The sequence below is a fragment of the Alexandromys fortis genome, unplaced genomic scaffold, assembly GCF_014885135.2.
Source record: "Alexandromys fortis isolate MF-2015 unplaced genomic scaffold, M_Fortis_MF-2015_v1.1 scaffold_62, whole genome shotgun sequence".
NCBI lineage: Eukaryota > Metazoa > Chordata > Mammalia > Rodentia > Cricetidae > Alexandromys > Alexandromys fortis.
The window spans coordinates 6,486,336-6,510,486 of record NW_026067942.1 but is presented as its reverse complement, the minus strand read 5'-3'; the positions used below and the strand labels follow the sequence as shown (position 1 = coordinate 6,510,486).

At 42.5% G+C, this 24,151-nt stretch overlaps 1 protein-coding gene across 1 annotated transcript in view; it reads left to right on the top strand.

The window, feature by feature from the left end:
- Window positions 1-24,151, top strand: part of Ppp2r5a (protein phosphatase 2 regulatory subunit B'alpha) — a 43,274-nt gene that overhangs the window by 10,704 nt on the left and 8,419 nt on the right. The window contains 3 exon segments of the mRNA XM_050148150.1: window positions 13,792-13,988; window positions 17,676-17,777; window positions 23,701-23,793. Coding sequence (XP_050004107.1) covers window positions 13,792-13,988; window positions 17,676-17,777; window positions 23,701-23,793 — 392 coding nt within the window.

Genomic DNA, 24,151 nt, shown 5'->3' with positions numbered 1-24,151 from the left:
GTATTCCAGCCTGTGAGCCTACGGGTGCCATCATTCAGACCACCACATTAACTGGGTACTATGCAGCTACACCAACATTTTTACCATTTTGTAGATAAGGTTGTGTTCTTTGTCGGTCATTTATAGTTTGATCTCAGTTGGTTAATTCCTCCTCTGTCATGTTAAGCTGAGGATGTATGTTGATTGCATCAAAGTAGAATTGTTCCCTTCAGTGCAAAGGAAAGACTGTGGTTGGGAATTTTCTGAGAAAGCTGCTGATTTCCTAGGTGCTGGACAAGTGGTCCATTACTATCTAACACTGTCTTCACTGCCCTTAAATAGCCTAAAGCTTGTTCTAAAAGTAGTTGGGAACATTTGCTTTATGAATGAATCCTGATGATGGGATAACTGTTGGTGCAGCACATGTGTGGCAGGTAGATTGTAATCGGAGCCTCCAGCCACTCCAGTTACAGCGATCTGTTCCAGAACTGGATGCTGCACCTACTCTCCCTCTCTTTGGAAATGCTGTCTTTAAGAGTTTGGAATTTCCTTGCACTGTGGCCACATTAGCATAGCACTGTCTTTCCTGGTGGTTTCCCCCAATTTGAAAACTGGAAATAGTAGGACTAGAAAACTGAGATTTGCATAGAGACCTAATTAGGAAAATTCATCAAACACTTCACTAATTTTAGTCTCCCAAAGTTTCCAGAGGAGATAAAATCGGACAGTTATGTATCATCTCTTTGAGTAGTATTCCAGATGCGTTTGTGCCTGCGGTTAGGGAACAAGCCTTAGCTCGAAGGTAAAGTTCAGCCAGAGTAGCAGGTGTAACCGGGAAGTGCTTCTCAGCTGGTTGCCTAAGTCCTGTTCCCTTCCTGGGAAGTCCTGGTCTTGCAGTAGAAGGGAAAATAGCTCTGCTTTCCTTAGCTGACCCAGCCACAGGACAGCCACGATGGATGGGGTCGATACACCATGTAGCTTAATCACCTGGATGACCTTGCACACACTTGAAATGTGTTTTTAGTTCTAGAACAGTAGTGACTAATTTAGGATATAATACTTGGTGTGAGTCATAATTGAGTCTCGGTTTTCATTGTTTTCTGAAATAAACTCATTTAAAGAGTACACAGTGAGAAATCATTCTTAACTACCTCGTTTCTTTGTGTCTTTATTTATTTTTTAAGAGCTTGTAGATTGTTAAAAAACATTCCCCATTCAGAATAAACCTTAAATTTAAAGTCAGTGGGACCAGAGTAACTGTAGGTTGTTCACCCCATGCTTTAACTTCTTAGAATATTATAAACTGCATGATTTTTCTGAAAGGAAAAATAACCATTTGGATTGATTCTGAATAAACTATTTATTTCTAGAAATTCTGAGTTGGGTCATTTTGAAACCTTAGTTATAAATTCCATATCCTAGGGCTGTTGAGATGGTTCAGCAGGGAAAAGGTGCTGGATGCCAAGCCTAGTGACCTGCGTTTGGAGTGTCCTCTGATTCCCACTCCTGCCCACACTCTGAGATCTCATACTCAGTCTAAAAGAAATAAATGTTAAAAATAGATAAATTACACAGACTAAAAGGGCTTTTTTAAATTTTTATTTATTATATGTTTGTATGCATATGTGTGCACTGACACAGGCATGCCTTGAAACACATATGGAGGTCAAAGGGCAACTTGTGAGAGTTGGCCCTTCTTCTGTGTTGATTCTGGGATTGGCCTCTAGTTGTCAGGCTTAGCAGGTGTCTTAACTGCTGAGCTATCTCTCTGGCTCAGAAATAAGTTTTTTTTTTGTAGTGCCGACTATTAAATGAGAGGCAGCAACTATTCTGAGTACTAAGTCTTTCTTGTTTTAGGACTTTATACCTAAATCTATTGGAAAGTCCAGCTAAAGTCATTTCCCTAGAAAAATCAATGAAATATCCTGAGACTTCCACTCTTGACGGTCACCCAGAGCCAGTCTGCGATGGTGAAAGGAAGTGGGGTGGGTGCAGAACTGCGGTGCTGGTGTAGGCTGAACACCTTCTGCACACAGGAGCAGGGGTCTCTCAAGAGCTGTGTGGACATGAGCGTGAGATAGAGTTCCTCACAGCCTCCCACTCCGGTCCTAAAGGTCTAGCTAAAGTCCCACATACTGTTGTTTTGTGAGTAGCAGGTTTGTAGTCAAATGAGATTAAGGAGATGGCACAAGTTTTCCATCTATTCTCAGCACCGTCACGTCCACGGCCAAAGGACTCTGGGTCACACATCTAGCAGCTCATCTTTCTTCCTAGTTCTGGCTGTCTTAGCAGACGTGATATTTGAAATTCAAAAGATAATATGCAATTAACTTTCCCCCTTTTCCTCCTCTCTCCTCCCTTTCTTGATGGGGTTATGTAGCCCAGGCTAGCCTGGGGCTCTCCATTCTCCTGCCTACGCCTTCAAAACACTGAGATTATGGGTCTGTGCCACCTTACAAACTAATCAGTGTACTTCTATAATAGTAGTTGTGGATACAATTATCTTTGAATGGTAATTAAAGCTGTTAATTTTTAGACAGTAGTCCAGTGATTTTGATTAACATACACTTACATATACCAGACCGACAGTGTGCAAGTTACAGTTTCCTAAAGTGTGATGTCATAAATTTTTCTCACCGTTTTCAGTTGTAATGAAATCACAGACTCTTAACTAAGTCATAGTGCAGAGTCATTTGTTAAAATACAAGTATTTTCCTTGCTCCTTTGCCTTAGCCCGATCTCTAATTCAAGATAAAAGCTAGCTCAGGCTCTCTGTTTTAATGTTCCTCGGGTATTGCTAAAAAAGTGACACGTTCTATATCCTGTGACAGTCCCTTAAATTAGAATTCTGGACCACACCCTCAGCATGCCACTGAATGGCGGTGCTGGGTTGCTAGGATACTGCGTTTGTTTTATAATTTGTAGCATGAATCCTATATGAGATGTTAGTTTAGATTTCAAATAAACGAGCAACAGTACCTGGGGATATGGTTTGCAAAATTATCTTATTACAAATGATGCTTACCTTTTCAAATATTTAAATACAGCACTAACAGATGAAAACCCTGAAATAACTTGATTGTACCTGGGTTTCTCACACTGTAAAGAAGATGGTGAAGAAGCCAGCTTTAAGATGGGCTACCCAAATATCAGTTCCCCTTCTGCTGGCAACAGCCATCAGGTGGGCCAGGATGGGCGTGTACAAATACATCCAGGAGCTGTGAAGAAGAAGCAGTCTCTTCTGTGCTACACAAGGCTCCAAACCCCACCCAGCCAGATAAAGCTTGTGGCTGGGATACAGAACCAAGCAAGGTTATGTCATGTGCAGAGTTTGCCCAGCTCCTTCAGTCTGTTGAGAGCTGAGTACCACTGTGGGCCTTTGAGAGCTCTGAATTACTACCAGGCTGGTGAAGATCCCACATACAGATTCTTTGAGGCTGTCCTCATTGCCCATCCCATAAAGCTCTCAGAAGGAACTCTGACACCCAGTGGATCACCACACCCATCCACAAGCACAGAGAGATGCATGGGCTGACATCTGTAGGCCGCAAGAGCCAAGAAAAGGGCCACAAGTTCCACCACACTGCTCTTGCTGTGCAGCCTGGAGAAGGTGCAGTACTCTCCAGCTCCACCATTACCCATAGCTAATACATGCAATGTCTGCAAAATTCATACCCAATAATTTGATGGTTAAAAAACCCACAAAACTTGTATTCTTCAACTTGGTGTTAGAATATCGACTAGATTTTCTGCTGAGATGCTCTTGAGACAGTACCAACAATACCATATTATAGGGCCAATTCTAAATCATGTCACTGTAGTAATTTTTTTTTTTTTGAGACAGAGTCTCACCATTTGTTCTGGCTATCCTGGAACTCACTGTGTAGACCAGGCTGGCCTTGAACTCAGAGATTTACCTGTTTCTGCCTCTTTTGTGCTGGGATTAAAGGCATGTGCCAACACACCCAATTTACTAAGTTTTAACGGTTTGGCAAACTGTTCTACAAACCAATCCTATGTAGCCCATGCATTTTTACTATATCTTTATTTTATTTCTTGGTTTTGGAGTTCTTATTTATGAGTCCGTACAGATTTTTTTTTTTACTGAATCCAATTTAATATTATAAAGATAAAAGAAATCTAAGCATGTGTTCTCTATAGTTGGTGGACTGAAATTTATTTGACTTGGTCAGAGACATCACTACAGTCAATCATTAAACTGTTATTGTCTCTCAGTAATGTCAGGTATTTGACAGGAAAATGTTGGAGAGACTGGCCTACATTTTAGGATTGGCCTTATTAGGAAAAATTTACAGGGCTGAAGATGGAGCTTAGCTGGTAGAGTACTTGCCTAGCGTGCACAGCCTAGGTTCGCATAACCAGGGCCACGTAAACAGACCAGTGCAATGTGCTTGTGATCCCAGTTCCTGGAGGTTAAAGATTGGAGAATCAGGAGTTCAAGGTCATCCTCAGGTACACAACTAATTTGAGGCCAGCTTTGGAGATGTGAGACTCACAAGATCCACACCCTAGAAGCCACCTGTCTCCACAGTTGAGTAGGTTTTAATATATTCACAGATGTGTGCCACCTTTAGAGTCAGCTTTAGAATATTTCCATCACTCAGTTTTTTGTCTGATAATGTCTTTTTTTTCCTTTCTTTTTAAAAATAGCTTTGTGAGGCATAGGATTTTTGATCCAGCGTTTATCTTTGAGCCTTTGAGTGTGAGTCTGTATTCTGGCCTCTGTTTTCTTGGTTGATAATTCACCTGTCAATTTTAGCTCCTGTAAATTAACTGTTTTATCTTGTTTTCAAGATTTCATCCTTGTTTAATTGTAAGTACTTTCACTGCACTGAGTCTACAGTTGATGGGTCTCCTTGATTTTATCCTTCATTTGGTTTTTCAGTGTTTTTATTGTTTGTTGTGTGTGCACTGGCTGGTTATGAATGCCTATGTACCACATAGTGCGTGTGGAGGTCAAAGGACAACTTTCAGAAGTCCTTCTCTCCTCCACCATCTGGATTCTAGCTTGAGCTGTCTTGCTGGCCTGAACTGATGCTTGGAGTTGGCTGAGCTCTGTGGATATGCTAGGTTAGAACTAGTCGTTACATTTGCACAGCTTTGTCACAATGTATCCTATGCTAGGTTAGAACTAGTCGTTACATTTGCACAGCTTTGTCACAATGTATCCTATGCTAGGTTAGAACTAGTCCTTACATTTGTACAGCTTTGTCACAATGTATCCTATGCTAGGTTAGAACTAGTCGTTACAGGGCTGGAGAGATGGTTCAGTGGTTAAGAGCATTGCCCGCTCTTCCAAAGGTCCTGAGTTCAATTCCCAGCAACCACATGGTGGCTCACAACCATCTGTAATGAGGTCTGGTGTCCTCTTCTGGCCTTCAGGCATACACACAGAAAGAATATTGTATACATAATAAATAAATATTTTAAAAAAAAAGAACTAGTCGTTACATTTGCACAGCTTTGGTCACTGTTTTCTCAAATGTTTTTTTCTGCTCCTTGCCCTCTCCTTCCAGTACCTCCATTCTGAATACTTTAATATCGTGATAGTGTTTAATTTTATATGTGAATGTTTTGCCTGCATGCATGTGTGCTTGGTTAGAAGAGATCCACTTCCCTAGGACAGGAGTCATGGATGGTTGTAAATTGTGCGGGTGCTGGGACTCAAACCCAGGTCCTCTGCAAGAGTAGCCAGCCAGTCTGTAAACCTTGAACCATCTCTCTAGCCCTTGTTTCGGTTCTTCAAGATTGGATATATCTCTAGATACAGCTTTCAGGTTCTGGTGAGTCTCTCTAGTGAAGTTTTTGTTTTGTTAGACTTCTCAAGTCTGTAATTTCCATTCTCTTTTTATTGGTGTTTTTCCTCTTTATTGGTATTCTCTCTTGGACATGACATTGCCATGACACTTCTTAGTCATGGTTTCCTTTGAATAGTGGCTACTGAGAAACCACATTTCCTTAAATGCCTTGCGTACTCTCACAGGCAGTCAAATTATGCTGTCCCCTTGTTATTCTTTCCTTCTTGTTAACCTGTAGCCTGTACTTTTCCAGGCAGAGCGGGAGAAGGGGAAGTAAGAAGGGAGTGAATGGCATTTAAAGTATGTATTGGGTACTGGCCTCAGTACCGGGGTTGTTATCATTGCTTGTTCAGGTAGTGGCTGGGCGAGGTCTCCTTATTTTCAGCCTGATACTGTTCTTCAGAGAGACATTGCTTTGGTTGTGCTCACATCATCCTGGGAGACAGTAGTTTTGATAGGCTTTTCTCCTGACAGTACCCCACCTCTTACGTTCCGTCTTTTTCACCTGACTGCTCAGCTGTTTTTTAGCAAATTCAGTTCAGGCTGTAAGGGATTTATGTCAGTGATCTTGTTCTTGTTTGGTTCCTCCAAGCTACCCCTCTTTTACAGATCTCTCCTGAAAATGAACTTTGCCTTGGTGAATCTGGAGATCTCTACTGTTCCCTCTATTCTATCTAGCCCTGCTCTTTCTGAGAGCACTGTAAACTGAAGGGTGCCATGGGAAGGAAGAGCTAGCTTTATTAGGGTGACTTGTAGGCAGTAGCCTAAGGTCCTTTTAGCTTGCCTAAAGGACTGGGGTGGGTGACTGGGACACACTCTTAGTGGTGCTGCCCAAGGGTGCAGTCTAAGGAACCCTCACCTCTCCGCTGCTCTTGGTTAGAGCTGAGCCTCTACAGCAGGCTAGATGTGCCAGTGTCTAGTCCGTACTTGAAGAAGGCTGCCAGGAGCTTGAGGTAGAGGGAGCCTCCGGTCTCTGAGGAGAGTTCCTGCCGTGCTAAGTGAAGGGAGCCATCTTAATTCAGGTTCAACTCACTGAGTTTTCATTCATTATTTGTGGCGTGGGACTCACATCCAAGGCCTTGCTCAGATTAGATGAGCACTTTCCCATGAGCTCGTTCCCTGAGTTTTCATAGATGTTCTTAGGAGTTTCCTCACTTGCTGCTTGTCCTTGGGTCTATTCATAGAGTCTTCAAATGGTGTTTTATTATCTTTAAACTTTGTTTTGAAAAAGGATCTTGCTCTATTGCCCCAACTATCCTGAATCTCTATATGTAGACAAGGCTGGCCTTGAACTTTGGTGATCTTTCTGCCTCTGCCTCTCAAGTGCTAAATTGTAGGCATGTACTATCATACTTGCCTAAATGGTTGTTTTAAACTAAAATTTGGGGGAAGCAGGTAAGGTCTGAGGAATTCTTACCCTTGTCTTGCTGGAAGTTGACCTCTGACTTGACTCCAGTTTAAGCTTGTTTTATAGTAATGGTTAGTACCTTTTCTCTAGGGTGTCATAGCTTTCAGATATAAAATTATGTGCTTATATTTGAAATCTTAAAGGATATGGGAAAATTCCTTGAAGTAAACAGTTCTCTAAAAGTGACACAAAAAGAAGCAGAAATTTCAATAGGTCTGTGTCTGTTTGTTTGGTTGAGTCTGAATTAGGAAAACATTACTAGAAAGTAAATTACAGAGCACTGTCTCTTACGGACACAAACTGAAAAATATTTAATAAAATATTGGCAAATTGAATTTTAAAATATATAGGTAGAATAATATGTATTGACCACGTAAGATTCATACAAGGAATCTGAGGCTGTTTATTATTATTATTATTATTTAAAAAATGACCAGCAGTCATTTCTTGGCCTTTTGCCTCGTCTAGTGTAAAACACGACTACCGTTAGTTTTTGACAAAGATGTAAACAATAGAGAGTGAAGAAAAACTGGACTTCACTTCTAGGAGAATGGGACCTGATGCGTATAACCACCATGCACGCTGATCAACTCAGGATGAATCTTAAGGTAGTTAGGACTTCAAAACGGCCGGGAGTACAGCCCTTTACTATACACCACAGGCAAGGACTTCCTGGAAAGGGTTCCAGCGGCCCAGGAAATAGTCCCGAGAACCGGCAAGATTGTGATGATGTGAAGTTAAGGTTCTTTACAGCAAAGGAAATGATCCCAGGGTGAGGAGACAGTTTACTGGACAGGGAGAAGTGAATCTTGGCCATCTGCAGTCAGACTAGAGAGTTGTCCAAATAGATAAAGCGAGCTACAAAAATTAACCACAGAGGGGGCTGGAGAGATGGCTCAGAGGTTAAGAGCATTGCCTGCTCTACCAAAGGTCCTGAGTTCAATTCCCAGTAACCACATGGTGGCTCACAACCATCTGTAATGGGGTCTGGTGCCCTCTTCTGGCCTGCAGGCATAGACACAGACAATATTGCATACATAATAAATAAATAAATATTTAAAAAAAAATTAACCACAGAAATCACCCAGTGAGTAAATGGACTAAGCCGAATATATAGTTCAACAGAAGAAGTAAAAAGGCCAGTCATACTTTAAAAGTGCTCAGTGTCCTTAGCCATCGGGAAAATGCGAATTAAAAGTGTCTTGAGAGCCCATCTCACGCCTGCCAGATGGCTGTCAGGACAACAAACAACAGCAAATACTCACAAGGCTGTGGGGAAAAGGCCCTTATTCGTTGCTGGTGGGAAAGTAGACTTGTGCTGCCACTGTGGAAACTAGTGTGGACGTTTCTCAGATAACTATGACCCAGCTATTCTTTTCTTGGTGTGCCCAAAGGACTATTCAATCAGTGTATTGTAGACGTAACTTGCACACCCATGTCTACTGCTGCTACACTGTTCACAATAGACAACAGTGTCTGTCAATCAAAGAATGTAGCACAGACACAGTGGAATTTTGTTTACCTTGAACTGGGGCTCTCTAGAGGAACGGAGCTGATGGAATGAATCTCTGTTGGAAGGGAATTTATTGGAGTGGCCTACAGGCTGTGGTTCAGTTAATCCAACACTCGTCTCCTAAAGGACAGGCCAAGAATGGCAGTTGTTAGTCCACAGGGCTGATTTCCCGCCTGTGCTGGAGTCCTGAAGAAGTAAGTTCTAAACTAGCAAAGGAATGCCTCAGCAGAGTAGATGCACCTGCCAGCGCGAGTGAGGGCGAGCAGGCTGAAAGCTTCCAGCTGATGTGGGCGGTCCTTCTGTATATGTGTTGCTTTTATTGGTTAATGAATAAAGCTCCTTTGGCCTATGGCAGGACAGAATATAGCCAGGCTGGAAGAGATAAATAGAGTAGGTGGAATCAAAGTGACACCATATAGCTGCTGAAGGAGGCAGATGTCATGTAGCCACCCAAGAAGCAAGAGATAACAAACCACGAGCCTCGTGGTAAAGTTTAAAATAATAGAAATGTGTTAATTCAAGTTGTAAGAGATAGCTAGAAATATACCTGAGTCATTGGCTAAACAGTATTGTAATTAACAAAGTGCAGTCTCTGTCTACACTAGCCTCTGATATTGTAGCATTTTACATGTTGTAGAATGACGTATGAAGCACATCTTGCTTTATAATTGAGGATCCATATACAGTGCAATAAAGCAGTGTAATCACATGCGGTACCTCTGATTGGTTTGTTTGCTTAACTCTCGTCATAACCCATCAACATGATACTGCGACCCAGTTACAATCCATACTCTAAGAAACAACACTGTAGGATGTATTTCTGGTATGAACCAGGTCACCTTCAAGTTGAGTATTTGTGGTAAAAACCTCGAAGAGTCCAGAAAATACCTAACAGGGCTTTGGGGAGTTTTTGAAGGTGAGCTAATAAGTCTCCAAGAGGAAACGCTTCATTTCCTCAGAGCTGTGTCTGTCCCCCTGCTCCTCGTGAGCAGACATCGACACTGTTGAATGTGCCGTACATACAGTAGTTCTGAACTGCTCCTTGGTAAGATATTTGGGGGGGGTAGTGGGGGCCAAAATACTACTGCGGGGTTATGTAGGATTGCTTTTATTTTTATCATGTAAGTGGAGTTCTCTAGCGTATTAGTAAACGTTCTTCATCTCTGTGACAGAGCACCTGACAGAAACCATCTAAGGGAGGAAGTGTGAGCTGCGGCTGGTGGTTTCAGAGTTGCAGTCTGTCACTGGGAGGCACAGCGGAGGGAGCATTGGCTGCAGGTGTCATTTGCATCAGGGCAGGCAGGAAGCGAAGAATACAGGCCAGAGCCCACCCCAGTCCTCTACCTCTGCCGTCTAGGTCCTAATTCCAAGGGCTCCCCAGCCCCAGAAACAGCACCAGCAGCTGTGGACCACAAGAGCCCGAGGGGACAGCTCAGACTCAAACCTGTTATCTTAAGTACTCCTCCATATACACTCATGGCTCGCGTATGTTTTCAGAGAGATTCAAATCCAACAGTGTGTTCGTTCTCCCATTGCTCTGGCAAAAATACTTGATACGATAAGGGAGGAAGGTTCTTGTTTTTGTTTCTTAGGGGCGTGCCCTTGGGCAGAGCATTGTTGTGGCAGAAGTGGCATGACCCCAGTGACCCACTTCCTCCAGGCTGGCCCACCTGGCAACCAAGGGTTCACCTCATGGGCTTGTGGGGAACATTGCATTTTCAAAACAAAACACTATTTGAAACAGATAAATAGCATCAGTTCCAGAAAATTTTATTAAATTATCCCCAACAAAAATCTGAGAGGCTTAGGATAATTAAAATCAGAATGACTAAGCAAATGCAAACAGTATATGGTTAGGATACGGTTGGTACAAATACTTGGGGTTTCATGAAGCCACCCAGCATTGTGAGAGGGTATTCAACCATTCAAACTGAGACAAATCAGTATTACATCTTAGTCTCGTGTGTGGTTCTGGGGTCTGAACACAGGCATCACACACTCTAGGCAAGTGTTCTACCACTGAGCTATGTTTTGTCATATTTGTCTAAGTTTCCGAGCTGAAACTAGTTTCTTCTGAATGCAAACCATTTTCCTGCCACTTTCTTGCTACATTGTAGCTTCAGGGCATGAGTTTTGTTGGTGTTGTTTTTGAGGCCGGTCTCACTGTGTGCCCTAGCTGGCCTGGGATTCACTGTGTAGACCAGGCTGGCCTGGAATTCACTGACTCTGAGACGTTCTCAGAGTTGCCTTCACCTGCAGGATTAAAGAGGAGTGAGCCACTACTTTTAGCTAAGGTTTTGAAAGGGAGACATGGCGTTTCACAGTGGAGGTGGTAGGACAGAGTGACCTGGTCTTGCTTGCAGATGGTGATTATATGTGGATAAAGCATGAATTTGTGTTCACTTCTGCATCCAGGAGAAAAAAAGGCTCAGAATATTTTAAGACTGTGAGAACTGAGTCAGCCTCTGAAGGTGGCGCCTATCATCCTCAGATCATCATTATAACGGGATCTAATTATTTTAAAGATGCAGTACCCGGGCGGGAACATAGCTCAGTGGTAGAACACTTGCCTAGCGTGTGTGATGCCTGTGTTCAGTCCCCAGAACCACACACGAGACTAAGATGTAATACAGATGTATTTGTCTACTTAGTAAAGATAAGTAAGTCTTTGAAGTATATGAGTGTTTTTGAAGATAAAGGAGTAACTGAAAGAACTATGGGGATTTTCTGTGAGTTGAGAAAGGGTTCATAGAATGACTTTTATCTTCCTGAGTGGGTATACACAATATGTATTCCGAAAAGTTTACCATTGTTAGTTTTCAGAAACCAAAGGTGTCTTGTCCTCTAGCTTTTTAAACAAATGAACTTGGTACCAGTGTTAGGAAATGTCATTTAGTAATTAAATTAATCATTTGACTTTAAGGACCAAAAACTCCAAAAGATTTAAGGAAAAGGTCATTCAGCTGTTGCTGACTTAGTGGAGATGGAACAGGCTCTGCTGCTGGTGTCTGGAAGGAGCAAGGGTAGTAGGCCTGACTGCTGGCTATGTGTGTCAGATCTGCTTCATATTCACCACAGTATATAAAGTCTCATTCCAGAGCACAGATAGCTTATGTATAAAGGGCTGCCTTAAAAACAGGATATCTTAAAACTTTCTTGCTCAGGGCAGTTCCAGAAAAGGTGATTGAATAAACTGGGCAGTGGTGGTGGGCGCCTTTAATGCTAGCACTTGGGAGGCGGAAACAGGTGGATATCTTTGAGTTTGAGACCAGCCTGGTCTACAGAGCAAGTTCCAGGACAGGCTCCAAAGCTACAGAGAAACCCTGTCTCAAAAAACAAACAAACGTGATTGAATAAAAAAAAAAACTTGACTACCAAAACAGTGGTAAAACCATTATTTACTGTCCATCAGCTTTCCGTGAATTCTGAATGCCAGTCTGATGGTGGAAACCTCAGCTGACTCTGGGACAGAACAGTAGATGCATTGTTTGTGGATGGAGAACCGAAGCTTTTGGTGCCATAGACACAAATGGCTGTGATAGCAAATTCAACATTTATTTTGTAATTTTCATCATTTAGGCCAGAAGTTTTATAAAGTATGCCAGTCTTTTAACATTTACACTTTGCTACAGTAAGAATGTATAGGGGACTGGGGAAGTGGTTCAAGATGGGCTCTGAAGTCATGAGGTCCTGAGTTGCATTTCCACGACCAACCCACAGAAGCCAGGCTCCGGCATTCCCAGCGCTGAGGAGGCAGAGACAGGAGGTCCCGAGGACTCGCTGGCCAGAGTGCTGGGCACATTGGCAAGTCCAGACTCAGCGAAAGATCCTGACTCAAAACACAAGGAAGAAATTGATTGGCATATGATGTCAGCCTCTAGCCCTTCTGTGTACACTCAGACACAGACACACTCAGACACAGCCACACATGGGGACACAAAATGTAAATATCTATGGCAAAATTTTAATCTTTTTGAAGATATTTTTATCTTTATATAAAATAGGTACTTGCTTTGGATGGAGAAATAATTTTACATATTATGAACCTAAATATCAGGTTTTAGATACATGATCTTAAAAATTTAAGCTCAGTAGCTCAGGAGATGGCGGCAGAGGAGCTACTGGAAGGTCCCTGTTTACAGATCTAAAAGTCCAGAGTTTAAATATTCTAATTTTTTATGCTAAGAACAAAGAGATGTTCTTAGCATAAAATCTATTTGTCATATATATAATACATTTAGAATCAATGTAATGTACCTTGTTTTTGTCATGAGCAAAAGGCAAATATTTATTAAGTGCCTTTTACGCACCAGGCTCTATCCTGAGCGGGGAGAGAGAACAGTGGGCATAGTGAGATAACACTTGATTCCTGCTTTGGGGGAACTTCATAGATCAGGATCATTAAAAATAGTAAGACATAATTGTCATATGATACAAAAAATACTGCAGCAGAGATACAGGCCTAAGATACTTCACCGCCAGTTTAGTGCCACTTCTATTAGGAAGACCCCTGATTAAGGACTTAGGCCAGAATGGAACCAGTGGGTAGGGTCCCCAGGTAGTGGTGTGGGGAAATGGGCATTCTGGGCCTGGGAAGCAGCGTGTGTTCTTAGGGTGGAAAGGTCTCCGTGGCTGTGTTGAAAGGTGACTTGGTATAAGCAGATGACACAATACAGAGGTTCCATTTTCCAAATTATTGGCGATCTTATTGAGTATGATAGTATTGATTCCTTTAGGAAAGTTTTAACTTTTAGAGTAGTTTAGATAATAAATCAGAAACGAATACTTATTCATGCATTATTAGCAAGTTCTGACCGAAATCTAGATGGGGGATGATGAGCATCTAAGATAATCGAGGTGATCAAAGAAAGGCATGTTAGAATCAGTGATTGGTTGTGGGCACTGAGAACAGCCCCGTATAAATCTGTACATGATAGGATTATAGATGCATGGATCTACCTCGATCACAGAGGGTTGTGTGCATATAGATACCTTCTACAGAGTTATAGCTAACAGACACAAAAGCACTGTAAAGGCTGGTTTGTTCAGAGCTTCTCTCTTTCTGTTTGTAGATGCCACTTCAAACGAGCAGCAGGAGCTCTTCTGCCAGAAGCTGCAGCAGTGCTGTGTGCTGTTTGATTTCATGGACTCTGTTTCAGACTTGAAGAGCAAAGAAATCAAAAGAGCAACACTGAATGAACTGGTTGAGTATGTTTCAACTAATCGTGGTGTAATTGTTGAATCAGCGTATTCTGATATAGTAAAAATGGTAAGCCTCTAGATTTCTATTCCTCAGATATGTAAGATCAAGGATCTGAGGTGTATGTATTGTAACTAACATACCCAAAAGGGTGTTCTTGGAAACATCCTGTGCGGTGAGGTCTGGTAACGCATGCCATTAATCCCAGTACTCAGGACACAGAGGCAGATGGGTCTCTGAGTTGGAGGCCAGCCTCCACTACAGAGTGAGTTCCAGGACAGCCGGGTTACATAGTGAGATTCTGTCTCCAAAAAAAAAAAAAAGAGGTGGGGGGGGGGGAACGCCTATTGGAAGATTGTCCATTTCGTTGACGTGGGCCCTGACTATAGGACTTGGAGAAAGTAGTAGTTCTCGTGGCTCTTGGCTACCATATTGGATAGTTCAGACACTTGGGAGAAAGATGTAGGTTCAAACATACAGTTCTTGTGTGAGACTACTGGAGTCTGGTTCCCAGTACCCGTATCTGCAGCTCACAACTGCCTGTATGTAGCTCCAGCTCCAGGAGGGTGTGTCTGGCCTCCGGCATGTGCCCTGAGGTGCACATATCTGCACACGAACACATACTTGTAACTAAAACTATAAGTTAAAAAAGTGAACTCCTTTATCCAGATAACCGATTATGTCTGAGCAAGCAGTCTCTGGGAATTGTAAAGGGGGCAGAGAGGGCACGTGAAGAACACAGGTTTAAAAGAAATCCTATACGGGATGTTTTCTTGTAGAGAATAACACTTGATTATAGCTCACAGTCTTTAAGGGTAAAGAGGCATCTTATCAAGCTTCTTTAATATGGGAGCCAGAAGTCAAAGCACTAAAGTTTGACACTGATGTGACTCCCTAAGTGGAAAATTCTACACCTGACTTTATGGATTGCAGTCCAAACAAGTGAAATAAAAATAGTGACTATACCCGGGCAGTGGTGGCGCACGCCTTTAATCCCAGCACTCGGGAAGCAGAGACAGGCGGATCTCTGTGAGTTCGAGGCCAGCCGGTCTACAAGAGCTAGTTCCAGGACAGGAACCAAAAGCTACGGAGAAACCCTGTCTCGAAAAATCCAAAAAAATAGTGACTATAATTGCCTTTATATCTTATGTAAGGCCCTCTTGAAACAATGAACTTCATGTTTGGATGCCCAGAGCACCTCATTATAGGCATTTATAGGTGAGTAAACCAAGATCCAGGACACTTCTTGCTCCAAGCATTTTAGTCAAGGAGTGCTCAGCACGGTAGATAAATTGTGGAATCTCTCGTGTGGAAAAGTGAATTGTTGCCATCTTTATTGCAGTAAGGGTCCTTTTGGGAGGTGCTGTTAGTTTAACCTCCTCCTTCAGCAGTGGACATGGTTCAGCCTTTGTAACGGGCATGTTGTCCAGTACTAATGAAATTCAAAACCTGTGCAAGGGGTTAGTCACTAAAGAACATAGTTTAAACTACATCAAAACAGAAGAACAAACAACCTAATACATGTTCTAGTAGAAGAATAAAATGGATAGGAAGAAAGAGATTTGGTCACAATCGAAGACCTGCCAAAGAAACTTAGGAATTTGTGTTGTACTTTAAGAACAGAAATTAATGCTTTAGTGGCTTTTTTTTTTTTTTTGGTTTGGTTTTGAAAAGATCAACTATAGACAGAATATTAACCAGAATAAAACTAGCTTCCTAAACTCCCACAGATAGTAAGTATTAAATGTTGGTGAACTTCCTGTTTTTGTTTGGTTGGTTGTTTTTTTGTATACTCTGTATAGCCCTCACTGTCCTGGAACTCTTTCTGTAGACCTGGCTGGCCTTGAACTCAGAGATCCTCCTGCCTCTACCTCTTGAGTGCCAGGATTAAAAGTGTGCACCACCATACCTGGCTGAATGTCCTATTTTTATTTTGTTATTAAAGTTTCAAGAGCAAAGATTATTTTCTTCTGTTAACACATTTCCAGTGGTTTTTATTGAGAAATTTTGAAAAGTTGATAGATAATCTGAATATTTTTAATTTTCTATGTATTATACTGGGATTTACTCTCATTACTCAAATGAAAAGTTGTGTATGTTTCATTGTTTTTGTTGTTTAGTTTCTGGTGCTAGTTTCTAGGTAGGAGTTGGGCCACTTTATCAACCTTTAACAGACTTATGAGTATTTGTTATGGGTTATTTTATTGATGGCTGTGAGGTTAACATTTAATTTTACCAGTGACAATCATAAGATGCCCTGCTATTTGTGAAGTTGATGCCCATCAGACTATTGCTGGTTTTACCTTTAAATTTGGTTTTTAGAGCTGGGCATGGTCGTGCTTGCCTTTAATCCTAGCACTCAGGAGAGGCAGGAGGATCTCTGAGTTCGAGGTCAGCCTGGTTTACAGACCAAGTCCCAGGACAGCCAGGGCTACACAGAGAAACCTATCTCCAATAAATAAATAAACAACAAAAAAATGGTTTTGAGTTGCAACTTACAAAGTTCTAAATAGCTGCCTCCTGGCTTCTAGGGTTATGGTAATGATGCCTGTCCTGGATGCCACTTTTTATGAATAGGTAGAAAGTTACTTGTACATTGCTTGTATTACCCTCTTGCCCCAGGTAGTTTGTTCCAAATAGTCATTCCCTCACTACTGTAGTCCTCCCCTCACTGTAGTCCTCCCTCACTATCGTCCTCCCCTCACTGTAGTCCTCCCTCACTGTAGTCCTCCCTCACTATGGTCCTCCCCTCACTGTAGTTCTCCCCTCACTGTAGTCCTCCCTCACTGTAGTCCTCCCTCACTGTGGTCCTCCTTCACTATGGTCCTCCCCTCACCGTAGTCCTCCCCTCACTGTAGTCCTCCCTCACTCTAATCCTCCCTCACTGTAGTCCTCCCTCACTCTAATCCTCCCTCACTGTAGTCCTCCCTCACTCTAATCACCACCCCCCCATTAGCCCAGTCTTAAACATTTACTAAACTGTCTGGTGTGGTCTGTCCATCATTTTTAAAAGAAATGAGTCTGGGCGTGGTGGCGCACACCTTTAATCCTAGAAATCTGGAGGCAGAGGCTGGCAGATCTCTGTGAGTTTAAGGCCAGCCTGGTCTACAGAGCGAGTTCCAAAAATGAAAAGAATTGTGAACTGGGACCACGGTGCAGTCTTGGCTGGAGAGGGAAGGATGGGTCTGGTCCTAGGTCCTAGCTGGTACTGATGGTGCAGAGGAGGAAATTATGAATACCATATCACTCAGACCTAAAATGGATCTCAGCACACGTCCTTGTTTCCGAGTAGTTTGTGTTTGTAAAGCCTCAAATCTCAAAAGTATTAAAATACCAAGAGTGGAAACAGCCTTGAAATTACATAGCTGTAGTAACAGGGAGGGGCTCTTGTTATAGGTGCAGAACATGCTGCCATAGAATTGGGAGGAATGCAGAGGGTCAGATTCAGATAGACCATGTGGTGATATTTGCCTCCCCTCTCCGCGTCCCCAACCTCTTTCATTTTAAGCAAACTTTGAAAGAGCAGCAGGTAGTGACGTGTGTGGAGGTAACATGTAGTCACCAGTTGCTGGGGCCTAAGGAGGTTAGCTATCCCAGAGAACGAGAAATGCCTCCCTCTATATCTTGAAGAGATTTATAGGTAGGAACTGAATTTATAGCAGTACATTTTTTTCTGTAAAAAATGGTGTTATTTTTCATTGTTAAAATTCAGTTATACACAGCAAAGAACATGAATCCAAACTTAATTTCTTTCAGATCAGTGCTAACATCTTCCGTACGCTTCCTCCAAGTGATAATCCAGATTTCGATCCAGAGGAGGACGAGCCCACACTTGAGGCCTCTTGGCCTCACATACAGGTATGGATTATAAGTTTGTATTAATAATGCTTACATTTCAGTTTTCTGCTGATTCCGGGCGTTTATTTAAAATATTTGAGTTTTAAACTCTATGTGTTGTCATGAGCAGGTAATCTTAGCCCTTGGGAGGCTGAGGCAGGAAGATCATGTGTTCGAGACCAGTGTGAGCTACATAAGAATCTGTCTCCAAATAATTGTGTTTTCTGTCTGTAGTTATACTTCCCCAGTTGGTCGTTTCATATTCACAGACTCATGATGTATGGCTTTTCATGTCTGGGTTCTTTTACTTAGCATAGTATTCAAGGCTCATCCTTGTTGTAGCAGACATGGCTAGAGAGGTAGCTGAGAGTCTGTTCTTTCAGGCGACAGGAAGTGGACTCAGTGTCAGACTGAGGGAGGTTTGAGCAAAAGAGGCCTCAAAGCCTGCCCCCTGTAATGACACACTTCCTCCAACAAAGCCACACCTCCTAATAGCACCCACTCCTTATGAGTTTATGGGGGACGGTTACATTCAAGCCACCACAGGCTGTTACAACCAGAGCTATTAATACATTTATATATAAATTTTGTTTGAACATTTATTTCCCATGTGTACTTTTTGTTTTTATTCATCTATAACTATTTTTTAATTTCCTACATGATTTCATTTCATTGTTTATTTTATTGTATGATTTTAGTTCTTGTAGAGTTGATGGCAGTTACAGTATGTCCTGGAGAACATTACCTGTGAACTTAGACCTGTCAAGGGGCTGTGTGCTGCTGGGCCTAGCTGGTTTATAGTCTGTTATCTCACTGATCTGTTCATTGAAAGAAAGGTATTGAGTCTCCTGGTGCTGAATTGTCTAGGCATTTCTGTGAGGTTTTATGTCGTGTGTTTTGGGACCTGGTTGATAGGTACATATAAGTTTATGTTTATAACTGTATTTTCCTTGTGGATGGCCCTTATCGTTATGAAATGCCTTTTGTCGCTATTTTGAAGTTGGGTTGTTTGGTATTAGTGCAGCTGTTCCAGGTTTTAGCTACTGTTTATTTACATGGCTTACGTTCTCTGTCTTGCTTTAGCCTCTTTGTTTCTGACTCTAAAGTGTGTCTCTTACAACAGCATGTGTTTGTAGGTGCTAGATCTATTGTTGTTTTGTATTTTGAGGTAGGTTTCTGCCCCGGCTGGCCTGGAGCTCATGAGGATCTGCCTGCTTTCTGCCTTCCAAGTGCTGGGATTGAAGGTCTGCATTCCCATGCCTGGCCTCTAAATTACTTTTTAATAGAATTGAGCAGAAGTTCATCTGAAATTTCCTGCTGTACTTGGTGTAAATTAGTGATACTGTTTTAGTAATGGGAGGGTTTTTAAAGCATGAAATTCTCCTTAGCTGGTGTTTCTCTCTTTTATTAGGTGTCGTTGGATAGTCTTTGGAAAAGACTTTTAGCTTTTGAAATTTTAAAAGCAAAGTCAGATTTTTCCATCAGGATATTTTTATATACTCATAGAAATTAACACAAGAAATTCAGCCAAGTAAACAATGTGTTTTTCATCTTTCACTGGTATAATTTGAGGCTCCATTTGAATTTCCTGAGAGAAAATGGTTCTTAACATTTTGGAAGATGGTAATTACTATCAGGATACTATTTCTATGGCTGGTGAGACTGCTCAGCAGATAAAAAACATGTGAGCCTGGTCCAGTCCATAACCTTTGTGCTGCAAAGAGAGAACCAGCTTCTGCAAGTTGTCCTCTAACTGAGTGAGAGAGAGAGAGAGAGAGAGAGAAAGAGAGAGAGAGAGAAAGAGAGAGAGAGAGAGAGAGAGAGAGAGAGAGAGAGAGAGAGAGAGAGAGAAGTAATTAACAAAATGGTCTTCTCCTGGGGGTTGGTTGATGACTCTGGTAAAGAGCTAGTCATGCAGGTGTGAGGACCTGAGTTCAGATCCCCAGGACCCACGAGAACTGACTCCTTCAGGCTATCTTCTGTCCCCCACACGTGTACTGTGTCACACTCATGTGCATGCACACACACACGTAAATACATGTAATGAAGATTTTTTTTTAGAAAGTGGATAGCAGTGGAGGATGACACTCAACAGTGATTTCTGGCTTCCACAAGAATGCACACTCACACCAGCATAACACACACACACTTTACACAATGGGGTTTTACACAAGACACATTCAGATTGCACAAGCACACAAGCAATTTTCATTTATCTGTGGTCTCTGTATGTCTAAAATTTTAAACTCTTGAGTTATTAAAATTTGATATAGCATTTAATTTGGCTATTAAATATTTTGAGGCCATTTGAAGTGACTGTATGTGTCCAGCATGTTATAGTCGCATATTTAAACATCTTGAGTTTTTGGTTTGTTTAGTTTGTTTGTTTGGTTTTGGTTTGTTTTTGTTTTGGGGCTTTTTTGTTTGAGACAGGGTTTCTCTTTGCAGCTCTGGCTGTCCTGGAACCCCATCTGTAGACCGGACTGGCCTAGAATTCAGAGATCTGGGATTAAAGGTGTGCATCATTGTGCCCAGCACATCTGCTCTGATGTTTTTGTTTTTTTTGTTTTTTGTTTTTTTGAGACAGGGTTTCTCTGTGGTTTTGGTTCCTGTCCGGGAACTAGCTCTTGTAGACCAGGCTGGTCTCGAACTCACAGAGATCCGCCTGCCTCTGCCTCCCAAGTGCTGGGATTAAAGGTGTGTGCCACCACTGCTCTGCCTGCTCTGATGTTTTTAAGTTTGATTTATTTGTTATGTATACAGTGTTCTGCCTGCATGTATGCCTGTGTGCCAGAAGAGGGTACCAGATCCCACCATGTGGTTGCTGGGACTTGAACTCAGGACCTCTGGAAGAGCAGTCAGTGCTCTAAACCTCTGAGCCATCTCTCCAGCCCCCTATTGTGCTTTTATACAAGCTTCAGAGATTCGTTTGTGACATTTTTAGTTGTGAGTAGGTACTGTAAATGATCTTTGCTGGTCACTGTGTGTGGCAGAGGAGGCTTGCTGTGTGCCCAGGCTGGTTTTCAACTCTTGGACCCAGGTGATCTCTTGTCTCGGCTTTCTCAGTAGCTGGGAGGTAAGTATGTGATGCCTGCCATGCACAGCATGGTTTTGGTTGTTGTTTAGTTTTGAGATAGTATTTTAATTATAACATTCCTCCTTTCTCCTTCCTCCCTCCACACTTTCCCATATACTACCCCTCCCCATTCTTCAAATTGATGGCTTTTTAAAATCAGCTGTTAGTCAAGTAGTATATGTACTCAGTGTTATCAGGGCTGACCATTTAAGGGCTGAACAACTAGTTGGTGTGCTCTCTCTGGCGAGGACCACCTGGAGAGGTGGGAGCACTCCCAGCTTTACTCAGTTGTCTGTAGTTGTGTACTGCTGAGCCTCGGTGGTTTGTTAGTGTCTGTGTTTTTGTTCTACAGATGAAAGAGCAGAGGGAGAGCATCTAGGCTGGCCACAGTTTAGGAGCTCAGTGTTTTGCAGAATCTGTTTTGCTTTCTCAGATAGCCGGAGGGAGGAGTCATAGAGAACTGAGTTTCTGTTTCTGCTCACTGTGCCCAAACAATGTTCTAAATATGCAGTGTAAACTACATGATATAATTTATAGATGCTCACTCTTGTGAATTCTTCATGGAATAAATCATTTTAAATCCCTTTACATCACTTTCCTGCTAACAGAAGTTGGAAAGCCCGTGGTCACCATACCCCTTGAAAAGGGCCTTTTGTACACCTACCCTCATCAAAGTTGCTTCTCAGGTTTTCTTCCCTGGGCCGAATGTTTCTGGCTTCTTTAGCTTCTTATCTGGGTCTTATTTTCAGGTTCTTCAGTCATTGGGACTTGTATGTTTTAGGATGTTTGTGCTCCAAAGCAGAATTCTTTTATGATTATGTTCTTTTGTGGCTTTATGAAACAGGGTTTCTCTGTGTAGCCCTAGCCATCCTACAACTCTCTCTGTGGCCCAGGCTGGCCTCAAACTCATAGCGATCCGCCTACCTCTGTCTACTGAGTGCTGGGATTAAAAGTGTGCGCCACCACTGCCCGGCTTTTTATTATGTTCTTAATGCAAAATTAACATTAAAAATTAGGTAACCCTCTCTTAATCAAATAAACATTGCTCCCTGTATCTGGATGGATAAAGGCATATTTATACTTTTTTTTTCTTGACACAGGGTCTCACTTTGAAGCCCTGGTTGACTTGGGACACTGTGTAGCCAGGCTGACTTAGAATTCACAGAGATCCTCCTGCTTCCACCTCCCAAGTGCTGGGATTCCAAGTGGACCACCACACCGATTTAGTTGTTTTTTTTTAAAGATGTATTATTTGTGTGTGTGTGTTATGTACACATGAGTGCAAAAGCCTACAGATGCCCTGAAGCTGACACTAACAGTTCCCTAATGTGGGTGCTAGGAACTGAACTTTGGTCCTCTGAAAAGTAGCATGCGCTCCCAACTGCCGAGCCATCCAGACCCGGTCCAGCTTTTTATATCCGAATTCTAGTCCTCATACTTGTGGGGCAAGATATTTACCCACTGAGCCATCCCCTTAGACCCCAAGTGTTTTTTTTTTAGTGGTTTTTACTTTGGGACCTAATTCTCTTGTTTCTAAGATGCTAAATTGACACATTGTTTAATTGTTTGTAATTAAAGTTATATCTTGGTCAGTCTCTTGCCTTTTGTAGATATTTAGGTTATGATTGTTTTGTTTTTTTGAGACAGGGTTTCTCTGTGTCGTCCTGGCTGTCTTAGAACTCACTCTCAAATTTACAGAGATCCACCTGCCTCTAACTTCTGAGTGCAGGGATTAAAGGCGTGCACCACCGCCGCCCAGATACGCCCATACTTCTCCTTAATACGCTGCTGTAATCTGATCTGCAGTCGTCCTGCAGAGCTGCACACTGCTTCTCGATCTCAGACTCGCCCACCTCTGCTTTATCTGCTCCGTCAGACCTTCCTTTCTCAGGCTTGTGCTTGTAGGGTTTGCGTAGTTATTCTCCAGGTGCACTGCTTTCAGTTTCAGCTTCCCTGCGCTGCTTTTACGTGTGTGTGTGTGTGTGTGTGTGTGTGTGTGTGTGTGTGTTGTGTGTAGTGTGTAGGTCAGAGAACAACCTGTGGGAGGTTTTTTTCCACCTTCCACCACATGGGTACCAGGAATTGTACCCAGGTCAGCAGTTGGCGGCGAGTAGTTTTACTTGCTGAACCATCTTGCCAGATCCCCTATCTAGTTTTATAGGAGCCGTGAATTTTACACACTGCCCACTCTCCGAGTCTGTGTTTAGGGGACAGCGATAGTGCACTGGGGGAAGGAACATGAACCTGATACCTGAGGGCACTCTGGTAAGTGAGGCAGAGAACCACAGACCTCACAGGCTGTGCCCTAGGAGACTCTGCCGCTGTGATGATCACCTTGACCAAGAGCGGTCTGGGAGGAGAGGGTTATTTGGCCTACACTTTCATGTCACAGTCTACCGAGGACAGACTTCAGGACTGGAGATGGGACCCAAGGCAGAAGCCATAGAGAAACAGTGCTTACTGGTTGGTTTCTTACCTACACACCCCAGGACCACTTACGCACAGGGGACTGAACCCTCTCACGTCAATCATGGCATTCGAGGCAAGCCTGGTCTACAAGAGCTAGCTAGTTCCAGGACAGCTAGGATTGTTCCACAGAGTAAACCTTGTTTCTGGGGTGGGGTGGCCCACAGCCTTGCCTGCCTGTTCGACAATCCAGTGGAGGCATTTTTATCATCTGACTTCCTCTTCCCAGATAACTGTAGCTTGTGTCAAGTTGATAAAAGCCAATCAGGACGAAAGCCAAGCTATAAAGATAAAGGTTTTAACAGTTACCAACTCAAGCCAATAAGAGAGGTGTGTTTTTACTTGAAATGTAACTCAGAGTATTATTTTATAGGCATCATTTTGCTTTTTACTTTCTTGCAGTTGGTGTATGAATTCTTCTTGAGATTCTTGGAGAGCCCTGATTTCCAGCCTAGCATTGCAAAGCGATACATTGATCAGAAGTTTGTACAACAGGTAAGGGACTCTTAGATCTCAAATCTTATCTTAGCACTTGCTTATTAAGAGTAGTCATTCAAAATGTGAATAAGTACTTAGAAATTGTTCTTGACAAACAAAAGCAGCTTTGAGGGGTTGGCAGGACAACTTGGATCAAAGCCCTTCCTGCTTTTCCAAAGGCTCTGTGTTGAGTCTCCTCCCCAGAGCCTGGTAACTCCAGCTCTGATTTGGTGGTCTTCTGACCTGCACAGGCCACACTTTTTTAAGTAGCTGTCAGAAGTTAAGAGTTTGCGTTGGGCACCCCAATGCAATCAGTCAAACTGCGCTTTCTGCAGCTCCTCAAAAGTTTGGGGTGACTTTTTTTTTTTTTTTTTTT